The sequence below is a fragment of the Chenopodium quinoa genome, unplaced genomic scaffold (genome assembly GCF_001683475.1).
Source record: "Chenopodium quinoa cultivar QQ74 unplaced genomic scaffold, ASM168347v1, whole genome shotgun sequence".
NCBI classification, from domain to species: domain Eukaryota; kingdom Viridiplantae; phylum Streptophyta; class Magnoliopsida; order Caryophyllales; family Amaranthaceae; genus Chenopodium; species Chenopodium quinoa.
This window is the reverse complement of record NW_018743292.1, coordinates 7,775,700-7,799,904: the sequence shown is the minus strand read 5'-3', so window position 1 is coordinate 7,799,904 and position 24,205 is coordinate 7,775,700. Positions and strand designations below refer to the sequence as shown.

Below are 24,205 nucleotides of genomic sequence, written 5' to 3'. Positions count from 1 at the left end.
AATTTCATTTTATGTTTTGGATAATATTGAATTGAATTTGGCAATATGACAATACGTAGTCATTAGTCAAGTTAGAAAAAAGGCGAGTCACGTGATTGACGGAATAGGACACAATAAAAATTAGTCCAAGTAAATAAGTAATCATTTTATTGGTTAACTTAACCACTCCATTCTTATTTAAGGGGTATGAAGTATGAGTGTATGACAGTAAAGTAATGTAACCCAGCTGGCAAATTGGTGTGGACGTAATTGTATTATGTCCCTTGTCCATGCATGTCTCCATGTAATCCTCCAATTTACTTACCGCAAAACGATTTTCTACATTATACTCCCTTTTTTTTTTTTTTAACTACACTTCCTATTTTCGTCTATTTTTTTTTTTAATAGCTACACTTTCTTTGTTGAAAATCTCTTACAAAGTATAATTTAATAATATATCTTTAGCCACTAATGTACACAAATTCTCTTACTTTATTATTTCCCATTCCTCCAATGGTCTTCACTTCTTCTCACACTACTTTATTTTATCATTTCCCACTCCTCTAATGGTCCCTAATCCCAACTCTAACTTTAAGAAAAACAAAGGTAGTATCGATCAGTTCATTTTGTAGTGAGTCATCAATAATTCTTTACGTCCAATTTGAAATAATTTTATGGAAAACCTAAGTTACAATACATTGAGAAAGTCTACCAAATAACTACTCTAGCCATTTATATCGAGAAAATTAAAGATACCATTCATAAAGTGTTCAATTTCCTTGTTACAAGAACTCAAAGAAATTCAATTAAATACAACTTTTTTTAAACCAGCACCTTGGCAAGAGATTCAAACTTGAATTTGAATTTTGTATTAGCTAATTAAGTTGGTATACTTCATTTGAGTCAAGCTGGCATAAAAAAATTACATAAATTTGATCCAAGAAGTAAACAACACAATCAAAAAATATATAATGTACAACAATTTCATTAACTTTCATTGCATCAAATCTTTGATCCAAGAAGACATATATATGTGATATGTGTACTATATAGTTTATATACCTTACTCGATTTTCATCTTTGGTAGAACTAACAAAATCAAACCTTAGCTTAGGGCCATTTGAATCAAACACCCATATACACAATGTAACACAACAAAAGGCAATCACCATCAATTTGGGCCATTTGGCAGGACTGCATATACTTGAACCCATCACCACCAAAATCATGCATCAGGTAACTGAAATAGTTGCCATTTTTGCACTGCAAAATCAAATAAAAAAGAAGCCTTTTTCTCAACTCCTTCACCCTCCCTCGCCTAACTACTAAAAAAAAATATATGGAGGATGACAAGCCATCATCACATAATATATGCATAGCAGAATTAGCTAGTACTCATCACTTTGCATTTCCTGATTTCCTCTTCACATACACCGCCTGTCTTCCATTCTTGATTGCCGGTGTATTCAACCCATTCGATAATCTCCTCATGGGTGGCATAGGGATCAAACTCCTGCTCATGGAAAAAGGACATTAGATTTGTAAAGACAAAACTGTATCAAGTTTTCTAAGGACTGCATCAATGAAAATTGTTACAAATGAAAGAATATAACAATGAGGAATTGTTAAGATACCTCTTTTCTGGGCTTTTAGATGCCTTTACTGGGGTAGGTTTCTTGATTTTTGATCCTATAACATTAGGCAAACTTGCTGTTCTTGGAAGAAGAACTTGAAAGTCTTGCTCAGAAGAGTCACTGGTTGCTATCTCAAGCTCATCAATGCTGTCAGGAGTAAGCAATTCACACATACTAAGCTGTGAGTCGCTATCTTGGCAATCCTTTTTGTCGGTTACCAAGATATCGTAAGGTTGCTTCAAAGTGCTGCTATCATCAGGATGACAGTTCTCAGAAGGCTTCATGTTTTCATCCACTAAGTTTTCTACAGACCTACTTCTATCTACTTTACTTTGCTTCATCATCACCTTCTCCATCCAATCCCCTGCAGTCAGATTCTTCTGTTCTGCTTTGTTGACAATAAGGGGTGGCCAGAGGGAATTATTTGATAACAGATCATTTGGATCCAAGCTTCTCCTTCGTGGCTTCAATGAGTTGTTTTTCACCTTCAAACCACAAAATTCAATTAATCAGCTGTAATTCCTTATCAAAGAATCATTTATGATTAACAATGCTATTGCTTTATGTTTCAAATGTGTTATAATAGGTTAAAAAAGTTGCTGATACAATGTTATTGTTGTTGCCTTGGTGGTGTGTAGAAAAAAGTAACCTACCTTGGTGTTACTAACATCCTGCACTGGACTCTTCCGACCACCTGAAACGTCTCTTGAACGAGAGGATGGACGAGTAGGTGAAGAAGCAGTAGACCTAACGTTTGTTGTTTCTGGAGTGCTTGTTACTGAACGAGTAAGGTGCTCCATTTCTTCTTCCTTCCTGGCTAAAGCTGCTTTGAGATTGGAAACCTTACACAAAATAATATAATGCTTCAACTGTCGATTCAGAGACTGCAAGTTAACTGGAAGAAAATCAAGAGGACAAGGGAACTGTAAAAACCTGCTCTTTTAAATCTTTTGTATCTGCAGTTTCTTTGTTTGCCCGAGCAGCACCAAGCTCCACAGTAGATACACGCTCAGCAAATTTAAGTGTACTGATTGTCTCTGAAAGGGCATCTGCCTCTGGACTTATGTGAACAAACATCAATGTTTTCGCTTGTCCTCCTGTTGAAATAAAATTACAGGACTTCAGATTTTACAGAAAAATATGAAACAGGAGATTTAAGCCTCTTTAAGCAGTGAGCCCCACTAGGCTAGGTTCATTTGACCTGAAACCATTATCTGAATTTATGTAAACTTATTCGAGCTAACCAAAACTTAATTTGTATGAAATCAAGTCTCATTTGAACTTATTTGAACTCATAAGGTAAAAAGAACGAAACAAATTTACCTAGGGAGTCCTGGAGCAATTGCGTGAGTTTACTGTTTCTGTAGGGAACATGTGCATTCTTCGTAGAAAGTGAAGCAATTACATCTCCTAATGCAGCAAGGGACTTGTTGATATGCTGTGCTTCCTTCAATCGATCCCCTGTCACCTCAGATTTGTCAACCCTTTCACTTCCAGCTAGGTCAACAAGATGCATACAACCTCGTAGAGCAGCTCCTGATGCCAAGTCTTTCCCTTGGACATGGACTGTCATGCAACTGAAAGCATACATTTTAAGAGTTGTTTGAAATTGTAATGTTAATTTTAGAGTGTGAATATGTAATAGCAAGTTTACCTGTGAGAGCGACTGCTTCGGTCATTCATAGCTGTTGAGCTCACTGCGCGATTCTTATGACCAAGATTCATCAAGCTGATTACATCAGCTGTTGTTGAGACTGGCAACCTACTTGCATCTGGTACATTTATCCCATTCTGAGAACTGTTACGAATCTCTAACGTAATTTTAGAATTAAGGAATAACATAGATGTGTAATGACAGCAGACATTTAGCAGATGAAATCATCATAAATTGAAAAGAGAAAACAAGACGTAAAAGAAAGACAAGGAAAGGATATTTCTTGTTTGATCCATCAGTAGCTAGGAGATCTCTGACTTGCTCATTATATATCTCCATCATCTGAACAGAAACCTCGTAAGTGAAAGTGGCTTTTCTTTCTTCCGCTAGACAGAACAAATCATTCAAAGCTCGGTAGTTCACACCATATGTTTCTTCTGTGAGATTGTCTGGTCCACTCTGTATAATAGCAGAAGTTCAGCATTAGTAAGACTATAATAGAAAACCATCAGTTGAATGATTGAATCAATTTAGCATTCACCATTGTGTAAGTCTTTCCAGATCCGGTTTGCCCATATGCAAAGATGCAGACATTGTAACCATCAAGACAAGACTGAATAAGAGGCTGCATGTCCGTATACACCTCAGCTGCAGTAAGATGTAAGAACATGATGCTGAGATCAATTCCTAAATGTTTAGGATTATAATCAGAAATATCAAATGGTAACGCAACTAACCTTGTGTTGAATCAGGTCCAAAAACCTTGTTAAAATTAAAGGATTTCTTCCCGTCTTTACAATATTTTGCTGGGTTCATAAGAGTAATGTTCCCTTCTTCAATGTGATCCACAGTGGTAAAACCATTAGCTTGCCCAGGAAGGAATGGACGCACTCGACAATACACCCTGATGTTCCCTATGTTCAAAGGGAAAAAAAGTTTTTCTTAATCAGAACTCATTAGAAATAGGGAGATCAGGCTAGACTTTTTCTCATGTCCATCATACCTTTCAGGTCTTGCACTAGGTTGTACAGCTTGCGGTTTTCTTGAAGAACTCTCTGGTATCCTGAGGCAGCATGAGTAAGACTCTGGAGGTGCTTACCTATCAAAACAATTTGTTAGGATACAAAGATTATGTTCTTAGGGAGTCAATTAGTTGCTTAACAGTTAACACGTTCATCACAGAAAATATCAGTAATTGTACCTAGATTGCTGAACTCTTCATGATATCTCATTTGCAATGACCTCATGCTTTCTTTTGTACTGTGGACAGTTTGTTTTAAATCCTATAAAAAAAAAAAAAAAAAAAAATCAGCAACACTGATTAAAAACATGTATTTTTTTTTTTTTTTTTTACAGCAAAAGGCTTCAATGAAACATATTGCTTTCAGTTACCTGGATATTACTCTCCTGCCTCTCAAAATGTTCATCATGCTTCCTGAAGCTGCTTTTAGGCGCTGCACATGGGACACAGCTCCGAATCTCTTCACTTTCACTGACTTGCTCTGGCTCATTATTGTTGTCGGTGACATTGCCATCATGATTCTTCAAAATATTTATAAATGTATGAGGAGATTTTCAGCAACTCAAGATCAGGGTCATCAAACTGTATTCCAATTTATAGTTTACCTGTATTTTTGTCTTGGGGGACTCAGCAGGAGATGTGTTTTGTCCAGAAACTGACATTGCTTCCGGAGCAGCTTTCTCCTGCAAAGGATAAAACTTTATTGTGATCTTAATTTGTCTAGTTTTATACAACTAAACATTTCACTATTTCAGTATATTGAATTTTAACAAAATGAAACAGTGAAACCAAGTGATGTTATCTTATAACCAAATAGTAGGTCTCTATTCAACAGAATAAGATTTTCAGGGAAGGAGAGGCTTTGCAATAACACTACTATTAGACTATAGTCTAGTACACTGCAGCAAACAGCTACGAGCTACTTACAGATTCAGCTTGACTTGCTAAGCGGCATTCAAACTCTTCCATGACTTTACTGAGCATGGATTCAACAATCTGAAATCAGTAGGAGATCAAATAATTACAAATGACAGGAATATTTGATGCAATCACAGGACTAGCAGGAGTTTGAAATCAGTAAAGAACATCAGTCAAATGTTTGAGATCTTGATCTCTATCAACACTGATTTTGAGAATATTTAGGCTGCTCATCTTTAGTCCCATCAAAATGCTTGAGTTAGCTCAAAGAAAACTTACATTTGGAATTTCTTCTTGCTTCTTATCAATTAGAAGTGCACGAATCATCATGTTTAAGGAACGACTGTTGCTCTGTTGATAAAATTGAATGTTTTTAGATTTGCTTCTTCCTTCATAATAAATACCAAACAAACAATCAGATGCAAGTACTGACCGTGTCACTTAAATCTAAACCAACATCACTGCAGTGTTCGGTGTCTAGAGACTTCTCACTTATAGATGAAGTCCTTGAAATTGAATTCATGAAGGGTTCTGAATTCTTTCTAACAACAGTTTTGCCAGTAGAGCTAGTAGAGCTGGGTGTTTTGAAATTTCCTGAATATTTCCATGTTCCGTTACCTCCTGCCATCTTCCACTCACTAAAAGATTTCAAAGCAAGAACACAACTCACAATCCTTCCTGTTTTACCACCCTGGCCATTATATTTTTAAACCAAAAGTAAATATTAGTAGACTAGCAAGCAAATTTTTCATTTAAAAAAGGCATGCATCATCTATAATCAAATTCTATGTGTCAATCTCTATACAGTAGAGCTTAAGAGGGGCAAATTCTATATCTGAAAATCTCCTGAGTCATTTCGATTTTATTGCATAAGACTTAATATTGAGAAATACGATTTATTTCAACTCCCAAGTATGGTTGAGAGACTAACCTGTTCTAAATCTGATGCCTCAAAAGTAGGAAGTCCCAACTCTTCTACAGCAACCAGGAAGTTTCTCACATTTTCAAAGTATTGGTAGGCCATTAAAGCCGCGCCATCAGGGATGATCACGGTATCATTTGGAGCTTCTACCACCTAGAAATACCAGAAAACATGTAATGTGTGCATGTAACATAAACATAACATACAAGTAATTCAGAAATATTTAACACGAAGTATAACAAAGAATTAGTGAATAATAAATACCTTTGGAACAACACCAGGTTGAACCCGGTTGATTGCTGTACAAAGGACTATCCCACTTCTCAAACCAAGTCTGAAATCTTCTTCAGATGGCTCAGCTGGCAAATCTTTTGAACATACAACCCCCACTATCTTCCTTAACCACCTCGCCGCCTCATATCGTCTCGATGCTACAAAATTTAGTTCCCCTTATGAGTCCTAAACATAATCCTTAATCATAATATCACAAGGAAGGTCCAATTTAAAACCCAACATCAACCCCCCACCCAAAAACATATATAATAATAATTAACAAAAAATGATCAAAACATATGCATTTTAATCCAAATTCATCTAAATTGTGATTATCTCTCATTTAACAGGCGTAATATGATAATCCCAGCAATAAATCAATAGTTTTAGCTAATCAGGTAATAAATTACAATCCTTCACCATAATCAATCATAAAATTCAACCTACATTATTATCAATCATAATATATGATGGTAATAAACCCAAAAAAAATATGAGTATGTGTAATCAAGAATGAGGAATGAAATCATACAAGCTTCCTCTGCTTTTCTTGAAGCGAAATCGATGTCGCTCAATCGAGTTCCATGCTGTCTAAGAACATCTTCAACAACAGAAACCACCGAAAATGGCAACATTCCCTCTGATTCCATTGACACTATCAGGCAAAAAACCAGGAAATATGACCGTTGAAGATGGAAAAACAAAAAAAAAACTAAAATTTTGCAGGTTTTTCAGAATCCAAGAATTTTAGTTGATTTCTGAACTTTATTGATGATCATTTCAAAAATTAAAACAAACCCAGATAAATTCCACAAGAAATAAAGAAACTCTTTTAATAGAATCAATTAAAATTTTGAAGAATTCAATGAGAGAGACAGCGGAAATGGAGGAGAAGATATAAGAAGGGGAAAAAATAAGCAGATGGTGTTGATAATTTTAAAAAATTATTTTCCCCCCTTAGTTTTTATTGTTTAAAAATTCAATATTTTTATTTTAATATTTTGCTAAACATTAATATTAATCGCCATTGTTGAACGTTCTTACTACTACTTTTTTCTTCAATTTTTTGTTTTTTTTTTCCTCTCTCTGAAGTTGTTGGTAATATCCCACAAAAAGCTGCTTCCGAACCTCTCGCTTCGGTCACCTGAAGTTTTGTGTTCTTTTTTGGATGTTTTTATAGGAATATTTTACACAAAAAGGCTATTTTTAACTTTTTTGACAACATTTTTTTTTTTGATTTTCATTTTTTAGCCTTGAAGTTGTCTTGGATTTTAGTAATTTTACTTAACCTTGTAAATAGTGACATAGATCTTTGGTGATATTTTGTGTAATTTTTTTTTTTTAATGATTTATATGATGAATTTTTTGATAGGATCTTCTGTGATATGATGCTTAACAAATCTTGATTTAATAGTTGGAGTTTCAATTAGATCTCCGATGATATTTGCGTGTAATTTCTTCTGATTTGATAGCGGGAAATATCGTTGGATTTTCAAAGATATTTTGTGCTTTTTAAAAACTCTAAACCTTAAGGGTTTTTTTTTCGAGTACATAATGACAAATCTCGAATTTTTATAGATTTTGTATGTTTTTTCCTTGATTAAGTGGGGATTTCGATTTGATTATTTCATAGTTTTAGCAATTAATTTAATATTCTATTTAAAGATGAAAAATTTAAGACCATAGAGAGAGCCACATATACGCGACGTGTTATGTGTTCCAAAACAATGTTTACAAAAAGAGTATAATTGGACAAAAATAGAGTTTGATGCTTAGAGTTAAAAATCAAGTTAATGAAATCAACCCTTTAAATACAACTCTTGGATAAATTTATTATGTAGGGACTAGGGAGAGCTTAAAATTCCTAAACATCTTAATGTTTTTTCTCATTATGACAAAAAAAAAATAACAATAACAACATTTTACAAACTCATACAACCCGAGCAATGAATGGAATTAACAATTTGTAATTAAATTTTTTGAATTCAAGTCAAATTTAAGTTTAGTTAAACTTGAGAACTATGATCCTAAAAGGCTTGGGCTTGGATGTAACTTTGATGAATCACACTTATATAGGATTTATAGGCACGTTTATGCTAGTTTTATAGTTGTTTTTTGAGGCTTTTGTCGCTTTTTAGGTCGTAAATGCATAAGTTGTTTGTTTTGTACTCTTTTACACTCTGTTTGTGTTTTTCTTAATGTTTCAGGTGATTTTATAGTCATTTGGACGCTTTCGAAGTATTTGGAGTTGATTTGGATGATATTTAGATAGAAGCCGATGAATTGAGTTTATTAATCGAAGATCCCATGTTTGTGGATGTTGATTTTGATTATTATGTGCATGAGGAATGAAAATAGCATTCACAATGGTCACTATACATCTTTCGGAAATGAATTTGAGTTTAAAACGAAGAAAAGCGATGGTTTACGAAGTGTCCTCACTATTTTAATCATAACTTCAGTTCTACAGATTGGATTGAAGTGATTCAAGTTGCGTTGAAAACTAGACTTGAAAAGCTTTCCAACGATAGGTCACAGGGCCTAAGAAGCCTTCTGGAACAGAAGTTATAGGCATTTTAATCTGAGCTATGCGGTCAGCGATGAAGTGCAGCACTCGTGGCCAGCCCTGCGGGTCTGTCCTGCGGCCACTCGAAGCTAGCTGATTCAGCTGCCAGCCGCAGGTTCTGGCGAGCAGCCAAAAGCAGCCCATGAGTAGCTCGTGTCCTCGACCTCGCTTGCGGTTTTATGCCACGTCATCTTTTATCGTCCAATAATAATTCAACTTATGTAATCTTTATTTTCCTATTACTTTTCTTTATTTATTTAGATTAGAATTTAGGAAGTTAATAAATACTATATGGGATATTATTTTCCCCTTATGCCTTTTACGCCTATAATTATTTGTTACGTTCTTTTTACTTTTCTCTCTAGCCCTAGTTTCTCATGGAAAACTCCATGGATTTGTCCTTGAGTTTGTTGCTTTAATTCATTGAGGTATTTTTTTATTTGTATTTATTGTTTTTAATTATGTTTTATTTCTTAAATCTAGTTTTAATTATTTATTTCATGTTTGAGTAGTTTTATACATAGGGTTTGGGAATCCATGTTATATAATAAATCTTGATTGATTTTATTGACACTTTGATTATTGATTTCTCTAAGTGATAGTGTTTTATTGTTAATCATGGAACCTGATTAATTATTGTTAATAAGAGTTTGAATCGAAAGATCTTACTTTTAGAGGCTTGCTTACAATTAGCTTATTCTGATTATGTTGGCGATCGAACTACATAAATGTTGAATTGAGAGCGTTAAGACTCGACCGTAGGCTTAGCAATTGCTCTAGATAATTGATTGATTGAATTGTTATTGATACTTTTTTGATAGATTTAGAACTATAACATGGTGAACCATAACCCTTGGTCTTTTTCTTAATTGTTTTATTCCTTTTTAATTTAGACTACCTTTCAATCCCTACTCGTGACATAATTTAGTTTCTCCAATCCTTAAATGTTAGATTGAATACCATCTTCCTGTGGATTCGACCCTACTTACCCTACTACATTGTTAGGAAATTTTGTTAGGATTTTATTTTTGACAGGTGTACGACAACCTATCTAACTTATGTAAGGGATGTAAGGAATATGAGATAAGCAAAACAATTTCAGTTAAGTTTGAGCTTAAAAGCTTGTTATCGATCACTCCTTATTAAGACTGTCAACAATTAATACACAATCATTATCTAACAAATGAGAAAGTGGTCGATTTAAGCACACTAAAAATTGATTTTGGCACACCAATAGTAAGAGTACAATTGCCCTTTTTATTTGGAGTGTTTCATATTGGTTGACTTGATTCTTACCCCTCTATTTACTGCGGAGTATTTCCTTACCCCAACCCTCTTACTCAACATTTTTAACACTTTCCCATTGGAAGAACCTTGCTTCTTAATCCTTCCACATTTTGTCTATTCTCATCCACTTTTTTCTTTTTCTTTTTTTTATTTGATCTCTCTTACAAAGCTATTTTATTTTCAAGCAAGACGTACTCATCAATAGTTAGAGAGCCGAATTAAAAAGGAGAAAATCTACTTCTCCTAGACTCCAAGTGTGTCTCTATGCCTAGTTACTTGAAATTGATTGTTATGATCTAAATGTTGTTTGTATTGGTTAGTTGTGGACTAAAACTCTATACATAGGAAGTAATCTCTTTTCCAACAAAATTCTTAATCATGATTTTAAGCAATCATACATGAAGGTAGAGGCAAATCACAATATATCTTTTTTCTATTAATTCATCATAGGCATAAGTTTTCACTAAAAATCAAAATAGTACTATGTTACTCTTTATACTTTGAAGTTGAATCAGTAAACGACAAAATTATCCAAACATCTAAATTATGCATGCTAGTAGGATCTAGGAAGACAATTAGACAATGAAGTGATACCAAAGAAAAAGCCTTGAGTGAAGCTCCCACGCCCTACAATCTATCAATGTAAAGGAGGTAGTTGCCAAGTCTTATAAGCAAGTTGTGCTTTACCATGACCCGATTGAAAGACGATGGAGATCTAGCAGGCAAAAAGCAAATTAGCATTGTGCTTATATACCTCATATAGAGCTTGGGTCCGGCCTCGTGCCGACGTTAAAGGTTTAGAACATTTTCCGGTTGATTAGCTAGATCGATACTCCGTATAAAACTTTTAAACTTGACACCTTTTTTCTTACATTACATACATTCATGTGATTGTTTCTTTCAACCTGAATATATCACCTCTCCTTTCCACGTCGGTCCGAAATGACTCACTCTTCCGCTCTACCTTATTTTGTACAACTACGGTGAAAGGGAAGATCCTACTTTTTCTTTTGAGATGAATGTCGTAGGAAAAGTTATTGTGAGTAGACAAATATAGAATGTATATAATTAGCGAGGCAAACTAATTCAGTTCTAAAATAAGCAATTAACAGTTGTGCGCAGATCTATATCTACTTTCCTTAAAAACATATTCCCTCCGTTACAAATTACTCGCAACAAACTAAAGGATTGCGGACTCCTAGGCAAAATATTAAAAGCATGATTAATGAAAAATAAAAGCATTGACGTAAGTAATAGTCAAACTCAAAAAAAAAAAAACAACAAATTAAATCAAAGTTCACAACCTAGCAACTTGAATTCACGAACCACCACCACCACCTAGCACCACGAAACCACCCAACACCACCATCTAGCACCACGAAACCATCCAATACCACCACCTAGCAGCGCGAACCCACTAACCACCCAGCAACACGAAACACTGAACCCACCACAACCCAGTAGCACGAACAACCACAACCCAACAGCTCGAACAACCACACCCACCACCACCCACAACCCCAAAATCCACGCCCCACGAACCCAGAACCCAGAATCCCTCAACCCACAACCCACGAACCCACAATAATTCACGAACTTAGAACTAATGCCTTCTCTATATATCATCAATTAAAGCTTTAATTGGTCAAATTTAACCATCAAACTCTAAAAAACCTTCAAATATGTGCTTCACCGGCAATGACGAAACAACAAGACGAGGAAGAAAGAGAAAATGGAGGCGGCCACAAGCAAGGGGACAACAGCAGTGACTTCCGGCGACGGTGGTGGTCTCCATAGAATGTTGTGGTCGAATTGAGGAGAGATGATGAACAAAGAGAGAAATTTCTGGGTTGATGAAGAGTGACTGAAGATTGGTGGCAGTGGTGGTGGTGGTTGCCCATGAAGGTGATGATGAATTTAGATGGAAATAACCCGATATACAGTAGAAATAACCCGATATAAGGGTAGAAAAACTCTCAAATAGAGAGACTACAATTATTGTGAGCATAAAGTAAAAAACTAGTAAGAAACTAAGAGATTAGGGGCTTACCATCAACCAAAAGGTTGGTGGTAGCCCCTAGAAATAAGAATTTTTTTTTTTAGGGTTTTTGAGGAGGAAGAGAATAAGAGGAGAGGCGGAGAGTCTAATTTTTCTATATGGGGAAGATTTGCTTTGTATCTACCTATTAATCTATATTAGAAGCAAATTCTTTCATAACACTTGTCATTACCTTGTAAAATTTTTTCCCGCCTTGTTCGCTTTTCTCTCTCTCTACTTATTTATTTATTTATTTTATTTATTTATTTTTTTTTCAAAATCTTTAAGTAAACTATTTATAACTTATGATATTTTCTTTCCAATTTAACAATCATATTCCATATATACCCAATTAAAATATTTATGAATATTTTTTATATACTTTATATTTTATAATATTATTGTCAAAAATATTTAAAAACCATACATTGCACGGAATTTTAACCTAATTAAAGGCTAAACATGAAACCATAATTAAAGAAATTCTGCAATATTATGAATAATCAGAGAGTGAGGGATAGCTCAGTTGGTAAGAGTTTTCCTCCCGATTCCAAGTGATCCTTGGATCGATTCTCATCCCCGCCCTAAGTGGCTCATATGAACCAAAAAAATAATCATCATTAACTCTTACTTTTCAAAATAGCTAGCCTACAGCCCTACATACGCAAGGGTATTATACGTAATGTTAAATAGTGAGATTTTAAGTGTTCAAATATCAAAAAGATTAAGGTAAAAAAAAATTTCGAGCCTCTCCTCTTTTCTTCTCTCTTCCTATTTTTTAGGGTTTCTCCAAAATCTTGGCCGTGTAGGCCGAAAATACTCTAATTTCTTCGGAAAATAAACTATTTTTGACTATTTTCCCTTAATTTTCTTTAGTTTTGCAATTTAGATTTCAATAAATCTACACGAGTAGTGTAGATATTCGTCCGTCTCCCTATGGTGAAGTGTCTCCCTGTGGTGGAGTCGTTAGTTTTTGTTAGTTTATGTTTAGGGTTTGTTTGTGTGTTAGGGTTTATCAAAAAGGTAATCATCTTTTGCCTTATTGTCAGTTCGTTGGTAAAGATTTGTTCGGGATCGCAACGGTTGTCAAGTTTTCAAATGCGTTCAAACGAATCAAATGAAAATTATCCTTACGGCTATAACAAATCAATAGACCGTCTCTCCGAAAAGGTTGTATATTCTAGCGATGTGTGCGAGAGATGTACCATAAGTCCATAATGAAAGATCTTTTCAATGATCGTAGCTTTGATGAAAGAAACCCTAATTTGATTCAATTTTATGTATTTGTTAATTTAGATTTTATTTGTAAATGACGAATGACTTTTTATTAATGAATTGATTTGTTTAAAAGAAAAAATCAAAAAGATTAAAATAAAGTTTCAAATGGTCAAAATATAACTAATATATGGTCGAGGACTTTGTTTCGGGGTTTTCTGATGTCCTGCGGGAGAGTTACAATTCCGAGACTGGAACCGGACGCCTGTACCTGCAAAATAACGGAGACTCCTGAGAGCTCCGCCTCCAACGGTCAAGTTAGTACCCGATTAAGGAGTAATCAATACAGAAATTAAAGTAATGAGATCTCTCTAGGTGAGAGTGCTTAGTGTTGGTAATCTGCGTTGTTAGCGAGATTAGCCGGTTGTTAATAACTCTGTTCTTCTCTGCTTGATCTCTTGATTATTCAATTCTGTGATTAATGAGGATTAATCGAGTATTTATAGCCTTGAGAAGCGTGCAACTCTCTAGGTTTAAGGTAAACCTAGGGCTGATCGGGCCTCTAGACTGAATTGGGCCTTGATGGCCGGTTGTCCCATTTGGCATGGGTGGACACGTGGCGTGTCTAAAGTGGTCCGTAGAGGACGTATCTGCGATTGACACGTGGCAAGCTCCTGTTGGCCTTCGTGAAGGACACGTGGCGGAACCTGGTTGGTCCACTTGTCAGACGGTGATTGGTGGATAAAAATCCCAATCATTTGCCCCTCACAGGTGGCACGTGACTGGTCACGGGTCGCCTGTGACAGGTGTCGCACGGTGACAGGCGACGGCCTGTTACAGCTGTCACCTTGCAAACGGCCGAGAGATTTTCCCGCCCAAATTTTGAATTTGGAAGCGACCCTTCGCCTTCTCACTTTGCCTATAAAAAGAAGTGCTGACTTCGGTCATTTTCACATTTGAGAACTTTGCGAGAACATTCGGACCCCTGAACTTGCTCTGACATTTTGGACTTTTTCTGCCTACCGCCTGTTCCGACAAGCCGACTGACCCGAACTTTCAGGACTTCATCAACCGTCACTCGTTCAGGTAACTCAGTTCTCTTACTCTTAATTTTCTTTTTATTTTTTGAAATGGCACCATGGAAGCACACGACACGCCCTAAGTTAGTGATCAGCCGGTCACCGGGGACGGCTGAATCTAGGACTAGGAGTGCCGCCTGCCCTTTTCTGGACCCATCTTTGCCCTTTATACAAAGTCCGACTGTATCTGTGTCTATGCAGAACGTGATGGCCAGAACAAAAAAGACTGCTATGATATCAAACTCAGACGGCTCCTCCCAAAGGGTGCTCCTTAGTGAAACATCTGACCAGGCGCCAGATGTAGAACGAGGCGACTGTCAAGCTGACAGTTCTGAGAGAGGGACCAAGGTGTTCCCTTCCCATCTTACCGTGGACATGTCTAATTTTCCTTCTGCTCCTTCTAAGGGAGAGGAGGCGGGCCCCTCTAGGAGAGGGGAGGAGTCGTCCTCTTCGGACTCGTCAGGGGACGAGTCCGAATCCAGCTCTTCTGGCCACAGTTCTCCTGGCTCAGAAGAAAAACATAGCCGCCTACAAGAGGCGAGACGTTCTCATGCAGTTGAGAAGGGGGATAATTGGGCAGAGCCGTCCGCCTCTTACAGAGAGGAAAACGCCCCCTACTACTGCAGGGTACCCCGGGGCCGGATTGCAACCATGCGAGACAACGTGGCGAGCTTTATTGCTAACCACAAAATGGGCCCGGAATTTTTACTGTTCGTGCCGGATCCAGAAGACACTGTCGTCTGGCCGTCTGGTACCAGCTATGGTGACGGCTGCTTTGGCTGCTATGTGGCGGCCATCAAAGCTGGACTGCGCTTCCCATTACATCCGGCTGTTCAGCGGATTTTAGATGGGTATGATCTGGGGTTATGGCAGTTAGCCCCCAACTCTTGGGTAAACGTACTCAGCTATGTGGCCGGGTGCGAAATGTACGGGGTGGAGCCAAGCTTTGAGGCTTTCGCCCACATGAACTATCTCAGCCGGACCCCTAAGTCGGGAGGTACCGGCTGGTACCAATTAACAAGCCATAGGGGTTACCTCATGACGAGAGGTAAGGCGAACAAATGGAAGGATTGGCGGAACACCTTCCTTATCATTGAGGGTTCAGACACGGAGCTGAACCAACGTTTTAACAAGTGGAATAGGGATCCGCCTCTTCTCGCAGGCGGCCGCAGCATGCCGCTTGTTCCCCCAAAGGCTAAAAAAGAGATCCTAGACAAAGGACTCTTCAAAGTAGAGACTAGGGTGAACTCTACTTCAGGGGTACGAGAGCAAGTACCCCTAAACTGCGTCCCGAGCTTCAAGTGGCTCTATGACGAGTACTTCTTGGCCGCCTGTGGCCTCAGCAGTCGGTGCTCTAGAGGTAGCCGGCCTGACGAATACTCTGTTTTTTCACGCCTTGTTTACTTGGGATTTTTACTAACTTTGCTGTTTATTTCTTGCAGCTGACGCCATGAGTAAAATAACAGCATCCAAGACTGCAGCGGCCATATTGCGGGCCTCGCTCATGAAACAGACGTATGTCGACTCCCCTAACAAGGAGGCACCCTTGGTAAGCTTCGAAAACTCTTCCTCTTTTAATTGTCTTATGCATATACTAACTCTTTTTGTTTTCAGTCTGGCACTCCAAGGGCTTCTTCCTCGCAACAGCCGGACCCCAAGGCCCGGAGAACGACTGTTGCAAGCTCTCCTGGGTCTTCCAGGAAAACAGTGGCGGCTGAGAAGCAGCCGGCCACTTCTTCAAAAACCCAGGCGGGGCCGCCTAGATGTATGGACACTTGCTTGTAAAAACTCACCCTTGCTTCCTTATTGATTAGGCCTAACTTGTTTTTTTCTTTCGCTTAATGCAGCCGGCCCCCAGGGACTTGACTTGGTTGAGGTAGCCAAGTCAATGGTTAAAGTAGTTCCTCCATCTGACAGGGAGGCGGTCAAGGGTGCCGGCACCCTTGACCTTGATGGAATTTCCGGGGTCCTAGCTGAGGTATACTTAGCACTTTTTTGAGCTTTTGAGTTCCAGGACGCCTGTTAACTCTTTTGATTGGAAACTGACGCCTGTTTTTCTTTGTACTTAGGCCCTGCTCCGAGTCAACAGCCTTCGCAAGCCGATTGATCGGAAAAACAAAGAGGTAAAGGCCGCAAAGGCTATGGCCGCCTCCAGCTGTGATAAGGCAATGTTTCAAATTGCCCAAAATGAAGTACTGACCATTGATCTTCTTTATTATCAGGCGCAGGCGACCGCCGCTGTTCGGGCTCAGCTAGAGGCGGCCCAAAAGAAGGTTGACGAGCTGGAGGGGACCGCTACCAACCTTAAAGCCGAGCTGAAACCCCTTCGCCAAAAAATGCACTCTTACGAAGCCATGGAGAAATCTTTGGCTAACGTAAAAGAACGCCTGGTGAACCAGGAGAAGAGTCTTACCCAAGAGCTCTCGGATAAGGCCGAGCAAGAGAAACAAGAGCTCGTCCGGGAGATGGTGGAAGACTCCGCTCAAATCCAACGCATGACCTGGGAACGACTGTTCCCCAGTGCCGACTTTGCCTCATGGGAAAGAACGTACCGCCAGTGTTCGGAAATATATAATCAACAGATCCTGCCGGCTGCTGAAGAAGAGGCGTTGGACGGTGCGTTGGAGGAGGAAGAGCCGGTTGTGGCGCTTGTGCCACTTGGGGGTAAGGCATCAAAAGATGGTGCAGCTAAGGCCGAGTCCAGCAAGAAGAGTGCTGACCAGGCGGCTGCTGCTGATACTGAACTGCCCCCTTCTTAAGCTTTAAGTATTTTTTCTTTTCACGGCCTGCGTGCCGTTTGCTTTGTAATTACCCGGCCAGGGGGCCGGGGTTTTGAATATTCTGCTGGTCTTTTATGGCCGGCTCATTTTTAATCAAATTTTTTTGTTTTGGTTCAAATTTGTAAGTATTTGAAATTTGCTCACTAGACCGACTGTTGTGTATGGCCGAACGTTAAGACAGGTACAAGTACAAATAGTAAGTATGCCGCCTATGCCCCTGGACGACTGGTTGTCTGTGTCCAGGATAGATGATCAGTCGGCCATTTAATCAATCGGTATTCGAACTCTTTATTCAATTTGACCAAGTAAATAGAATTACCTAGTAGCCAGGGAATTGAGTAGGAAAACAAGCGGCGGGTACCGGTTGTTTCCCTTTATCGCCAATGTTGGCTTTTAACTCGTTATTTGTTAACCTAGCAAGAGTATTGGTTGAGAGCCTTTGTTTATTAAAAACAAGTGGACGACTCATACCTTTTAGGCTCCATACTAAGTTTGAGTGACTTATTAAGTTAACATAGGAGTTACTTGTCTTTGTCACAATCTTGATTGAGTAGTAGAGGTATCAGGCGGCGTAGGCCGGCTAGACCCTTTGATTCACCAATGTTTGTTGGCTATTAACTCAATAGGTTATCCAGTAGGAATAGGGGTTCGAGTGCCCTTGTTTGTTTAAAACAGGCGGACGACTCAAACTTTTTGGATTCCATACCAAATTTGAAGGAGTGACTATGAGTTAACTTTGGAGTTACTCAGTCGCCGTCACTTTTGTTTGAGAAGTAGAGGTACCAGGCGGCGTAGGCCGGCTAGATCCCTTGATTCGCCAATGTTTGTTGGCTATTAACTCAATAGGTACCCCCTGCATTTATCCCAAGTAATACAGGCGGTTATCTGACTCAGATGTCAACTGCTACCACTGGTTTGGTTAGTGATAGAGTTATCCTTGTCTCAAAAACGGCTACGTGGTTGCCCTTGGGGCAGTCGTATAGGTGCCGTGTAATTAGTTTATAGAACAATGTTCCACCCAAAAGGGAGCTGCTCTCTGCGACGAATTTCATCCGGAGGGATGCCGTCGGACGCCTGCTATGATGTTGGGACAGGTCGAATTAGTTTTGTAGATTTGATCAGGTGGCTTGGCGCCTGGTCTGATCATTCGGCCGGTGGCCTTGGTAAGTTCTTGGTGAACGTAGGTGCTAAGTAAAAGAAGGGTAGCCGCCTGTTAGTTACAGGATCGGCCAGGCCCTAATCTTTTTAGCTAAGTATTGTGAGTAAAATACTCGATGGAGAGTAGCCGACTGTAAAGGAACAGACGGCATGCTCCTATAAAGATAAAGAGTGAAACTCAATGGAGAGTAGCTGACTGTAAAGGTACAGACGGCATGCCCCTCTGGAGATAGAGTAAAAATACTCAATGGAGAGTAGCCGACTGTAAAGGTACAGACGGCATGCCCCTCGTAATACAAAATTGAATAGTAAGTGCAAACTTTATTAAGTAGCTCTTTACTTTACATCATTCAGAAAAAATATTTTTTAAGGTTATCTACATTCCAGGTTCGAGGCAACGGTTGTCCGTCTGGTGTTTCCAGACGGTAGGTACCGTCCCTGACTTCCGCATAGATTCGGTAGGGTCCTTCCCAATTGGGAGTTAGTTTGCCAGACTCATTAGCCCTACCAACTGCTTCCATTTTTCTAAGTACAAAGTCCCCTACTTTGAGTGGACGCCTGTGTACTTTTTTGTTGTATGATCTAGTCATTCTCAGGCGATAGATCTCATGGCGCAAAACAGCATTGCCCCTCTTTTCAGGAAGTGAGTCTAATGCCAGGCGCATAGCTTCCCAGTTTGCCTCTTCGTCATATAGCATTACTCGAAGAGTCGGCTCGTAGTGTTCTATTGGAAGAACAGCTTCCGCACCATAAGTTAGGAGGAATGGAGTTTCTCCAGTCGCCCCTTTTTCAGTCGTCCTAATGGCCCAGAGAACATGTGGTAGTTCATCTGCCCATAGGCCGCCTGCTCGTTCAATCTTTTTCTTGAGACCGTCTGAGATAATTTTATTAAAGGCTTCTACCTGGCCGTTTGCTTGTGGACGGCCGACAGATGCAAAGTAATGTGCAATTCCTTGGTCTCCCAACCAGCTTTTGAGAACAGGCGTCTCAAATTGGGGACCATTATCAAAAACCATAGACATGGGAACCCCGAACCGAGTGATGACGTTTTTCCAAATGAATGAAATTACATCTTTCGTCTTGATTCCCTTTACAGCCTCCGCCTCTACCCATTTAGTGAAGTAGTCAACGACAACAAGTATATACCTTCTGCCGCCTGTAGCAGGCGTATATGGACCCAGAATGTCCATGCCCCACTTAGCAAACGGTAGTGGGCTGTGAATGGTAGTGAGGTCAGTAGCCGGACGGTGAATTAATTTGCCAAACCTTTGGCACTTGTCACATTTTTTCACCATCTCCATTGCATCTGCTTCCAAAGTAGGCCAAAAGTAGCCCTGCCGCCTTGCCCTTTGAGCAAGCATCCTACCACATATATGGGAAGCACAGAAACCAGAGTGAAGATCATCTAGTATCTCTCGTCCCTTTTCAGGAGTAACACACTTTAAGAAGGGTTGAAGGTGCCCCCTCTTGTGAAGTTCTCCCTGTATCATTTCAAAACAGGAGGCTCGTTTTTTCAGTGCTGCCGCCTGTTGAGGATCATCCGGCAGTGTACCGTTTGTCAGATATGCCCTGATTGAATCCATCCAGGTTGAGCTTCTGTCTAGGATTCCAATAGGATTTTCCTCGATGCTTCTCTTCTCCATTACTTCCCAAAACACAGTTCGAGGAGTATCGGAGGAGGCGGATGATGCTAATTTCGAAAGTGCATCTGCCTGGTTGTTTTCTGATCTCGGCACTTGGATCAGATGGAAATCCTCCAGGGAGCCGACTGCTTGTCGGACCGCCTGTAAATACTTGATCATGGCCGGATGTGTTGCTTCGTATTCGCCATTGTACTGACTCACTATCAGTTGTGAATCAGAACAGGCGTCTATTTTCCTTGCCCCTGCCGCCTTACACATGCGGATCCCGGCTAGTAAAGCTTCATATTCTGCCTCATTGTTTGAAGCCTGAAAACTGAAGCGTAGAGCATACTCGAACCTGTCGCCCTCTGGAGATTGACATACGACGCCTGCTCCACAACCGTTTGAAGTAGAGCTTCCGTCCACATATACCTTCCAGACTTGGTCTGGAACTTGAGAGTCAGGAGGACGAGTCATCTCTACAATAAAGTCAGCAAAGGCTTGCCCCTTCACTGCTTTTCTAGGCTCGAAAGTAACTTCGAGACTCTGCATTTCTATGGCCCATTTGATCATTCGTCCGGACGACTCCATGGTGGTAAGGGGCCGCTTGATCGGTTGGTCGGTATACACGACGACTGCATGTGCCAGAAAGTAGGGCTTCAATTTTTTAACAGCCATGAAGAGTGCAAGACCAAATTTCTCCACTAGGGGATACCTCAACTCGGCATTTTTCAGTACGTGACTGACAAAGTAGACCGGAAGTTGACAGCCGTCCCTTTCAGCAAGGAGCACCGCGCTTAACGCATGATCAGAGACGGCCAGGTACATGTAGAGATTTTCTTTGGGCAAAGGGCTGACCAGCCTCGGCAAGGAATGCAAGTGAACCTTTAATTTCTGGAAGGCGGCCTCAGCATCCGGCCCCCATTCAAACCTTGCCTTTTTCTTAATTGCCTGGAAAAAGTATAGGCATTTGTCGCCTGATCGGCTTAGGAATCTCCCCAAGGCCGCCAGACAACCTGTTAACTTCTGAACCTCTCGGACGGTACGAGGCGACTGCATGTCAATGACCGCCTGTACCTTCTCAGGGTTCGCCTCTATTCCTCTCTGGTTGATAAGGAATCCGAGAAATTTCCCAGACTCAACTCCAAATACACATTTCTTGGGATTGAGCATGACATGGTGCCGCCTGAGTGTGGCGAAAGTTTCTCGGAGGTCCGTCAGATGATCTTCCTGAAGTTTAGTCTTGACAATCATATCATCAATGTATGCCTCGACGTTTCTCCCAATCTGATCAAAGAACACTGTGTTTATCATTCGTTGGAAGGTAGCCGGGGCATTCTTAAGACCAAACGGCATGACCGTGTAACAGTATAATCCCTGATCAGTGACGAAAGCCGTCTTCTCCTGATCTTTCTTCCATAAAGGAATTTGATGAAAACCAGAATAGGCGTCCATAAAACTCATCAAGGCATGGCCGGCTGTTGAGTCGACCAGGTTATCAATTTTAGGCAGAGGGTAACTGTCTTTGGGGCACGCCTTGTTCAAGTCTGTGTAGTCTACACACATTCGCCAGGTGCCATTCGGCTTTTTAACAAGCACCACATTTGCAACCCAATCTGGGAAGTAACATTGTCGAATGAACCCTGCATCAAGTAATTTTTTGACTTCGGCGGCTGCCGCCTGACCTCTTTCTTCACCATGGTTCCGCTTCTTTTGTCGTACCGGCTTCTTTTTCGGATCCACAGCGAGTTTGTGTACTGCCAGATCAGGACTAATGCCTGGCATTTCATGGACTTCAAATGCAAAGATGTCCTTGTATTCTTTTAACAGGTTGTGAAAGTCGTCACCAAGGTTTCTCAGAGCAGTCGTCCCTACTTTGACTGTTCGGTCAGGATGGGAGTCGTCTAATATCAGGTCCGTATGCTCACCAGCCGGCTGAGGGCGGAACTCATCCGGCCGGTCCTCTGCCGATGATTGCTATTTTCTTGCTTTTCTTGCGGACTCAGTCTGGGACGCCTTTCTTTTTCTGCCGCCTGTTTCTTGAACAGGCGCACTCTCCTTGACATTGTCAAGGTCTGTTTTTTCTCCACTTGACCCAGTGGCCATAACAGTGGGCTTGACATCCGAGAGATAGCACTCTCGGGCCATCCTCTGATCTCCCCTTAGGGAGCCGACTGTTCCATTATCCCTTTCAAACTTAAGCAGCATAAGTGACGGGATTATAACAGCCTTGGAATTATTCAGGGTTGGTCGACCCAGAATCATGTTGTAGGCCGAGAGTTCCTCTACCACAAGGAACCGGACTACCATGTGTCGTCCTTCCCCTTTTTCGCCCAGGCGAATGGGTAGATCCACTCGTCCCAGTGGGTGGACGACTCCTCCTCCAAAACCTATTAAAGGGTGGGAGGCCGGATGTATGCAGTCCGTCTGATATTTCAGTTTTGACAGACATTTGCTGCTGATGAGATCTGAAGAGCTCCCGGTATCTATGAGGATTCGGCCAACTCTTTGGTTGGCCACTTTACATTCAATAACGAGAGGGTCGTCATGCGGTCCCCTTATTCCTCCTAGATCCTCTTCAGTGATGACAATCTCAGGAAATGTATATTTGGACGGCCGTTCTTGGTGAACGGAATTTACATCTAACCGCCTTATATTATCTTTGTTGCCCCTAATAGTGGGGCCGCCTCCTGAGAAGCCGCCTGCAATGGTGTAGACGACTGCATCATCTGTATCGGAACTGTCGGCCTGTTGATTCTTTTTGGCCGACTGCTTTTTTGAGGAAGTATTCCCCGTAGATTTCTTGACATAAGTGTCAAGATCACCTTGATCAGCCAAGCGGTCTAGGTACCGCATGAGACTGATGCAGTCATTGGTGTGATGACCAATGTCATCATGATAAGCACAGATTTTGTCTTGGTTCCGGTTGCTCGCAGAACCCTTCATGGGGAGCGGCTTCTCAATTGAGAGCCGTCCCTTTATTTCTTTTAGGATAAACTGGTTATCCTTGTTAAACACATACTTTGGGGAGTATGGTTTGAATTCTTTTTTCTTTTTCTGGGCCGGCTGTTTAGAGGAATCAGCCGCCCAGACCTCTTTTCTTTTTTCATCTTTGTTGGACGACTGTTTCTGTCGTCCCTCTCTTTTGTCGAACCTCTTCCCGTCCGACTGTTTCATCGTACACAGATCAGTCGCCTGTATATAGGCTTCTGCTTCAATCAAGGCCTCTTGAAGAGTCGCCACCCTTTTTCGAACTAAATCAAATTTGAAGGTAGACCCGTCTTTGAGACCTCTAAAAAAGTCAGTATAAGCTACCTCATCCGGTAACCCCTGAATCTGTATTCTCATCAGGTTGAACCGCCTGATGTAGGAACGAAGCCCCTCTTTCTCGCCCTGCTGAATTGTTCCCAAATCAAGGGTCGTTTTCTTCGCAGGGATGTTCATTGCGAAGTTGGAGGCAAATAAGTAAGCAAGCGTCCTGAAGCTGTTTACACAACCAGTCGGCAGGTTGCCGAACCATTGCTGTGCAATTCCCTTGAGAGTCGCTGGGAAACACTTGCACCAAGTGGGATCATCCAACCCTTGAAGGTACATCAGGTTGGTGAATGCCATCAGATGGTCTTCTGGGTTAGTAGTGCCGTCATAGGCGCCTACTAGAACATTTTTTACTTTGGCCGGCTGAGTGGCTTCAGTAATTTCCTTGGAGAAGGCCGACGGCTGTTCACCAAGTCTAAGCAGCCGTAGCTGCCAGTCCATAGGTTGGACGTTATTTGCTGCAGGTCCACCAAATGGAGGTGGCTGCATAAAATACTGTTGTTGCGGCACAAATGGCAAGTTTGGTACCGCCTGGGCACTATGAAAGCCGGACTGACGGGAGGTGCCGCCTGACTGACTCTCATGGTACGACTGAGTATGCCTCATCGAGGCATTTCGCAAACTGTCCTGAAGATTTGAAGTAGAAGCCGACTCTGATAATCGGTCACTCTTCTTCTGCTCTAGCAGGTGCCGAGCATCTGTGAACGTTTGCTTTGACCCGTCCGCCTGAATATGACGAACCGG

General features: G+C 40.6%; 1 protein-coding gene across 1 annotated transcript; it reads right to left on the bottom strand.

The window, feature by feature from the left end:
- Window positions 1-943: 943 nt before the first annotated feature.
- On the bottom strand, window positions 944-7,125 carry LOC110736805 (kinesin-like protein KIN-14I). Its single transcript, XM_021917120.1, has 19 exons — window positions 6,934-7,125; window positions 6,393-6,559; window positions 6,138-6,281; window positions 5,640-5,897; window positions 5,486-5,557; window positions 5,216-5,284; window positions 4,894-4,971; window positions 4,660-4,809; window positions 4,469-4,550; window positions 4,271-4,366; window positions 4,005-4,181; window positions 3,809-3,915; window positions 3,548-3,726; window positions 3,268-3,429; window positions 2,937-3,190; window positions 2,547-2,710; window positions 2,267-2,455; window positions 1,614-2,098; window positions 944-1,492 (listed from the first exon to the last, which is right to left on the bottom strand). Exons 1-19 carry the CDS (start codon window positions 7,049-7,051, stop codon window positions 1,378-1,380), a joined length of 3,066 nt encoding a protein of 1,021 aa, XP_021772812.1. The 5' UTR covers window positions 7,052-7,125; the 3' UTR covers window positions 944-1,377.
- Window positions 7,126-24,205: the final 17,080 nt, after the last annotated feature.

Excerpts from the sequence above, each read along its gene's own strand:
- LOC110736805 (XM_021917120.1), bottom strand. The coding sequence starts at position 7,051 with ATGGAATCAGAGGGAATGTTGCCATTTTCGGTGGTTTCTGTTGTTGAA. Across the intron at positions 5,898-6,137 it reads AGGCATCAGATTTAGAACAG|GGTGGTAAAACAGGAAGGAT; the intron begins GTTAGTCTCTCA and ends TATAATGGCCAG. Across the intron at positions 3,727-3,808 it reads CTGGAAAGACTTACACAATG|AGTGGACCAGACAATCTCAC; the intron begins GTGAATGCTAAA and ends GCTATTATACAG.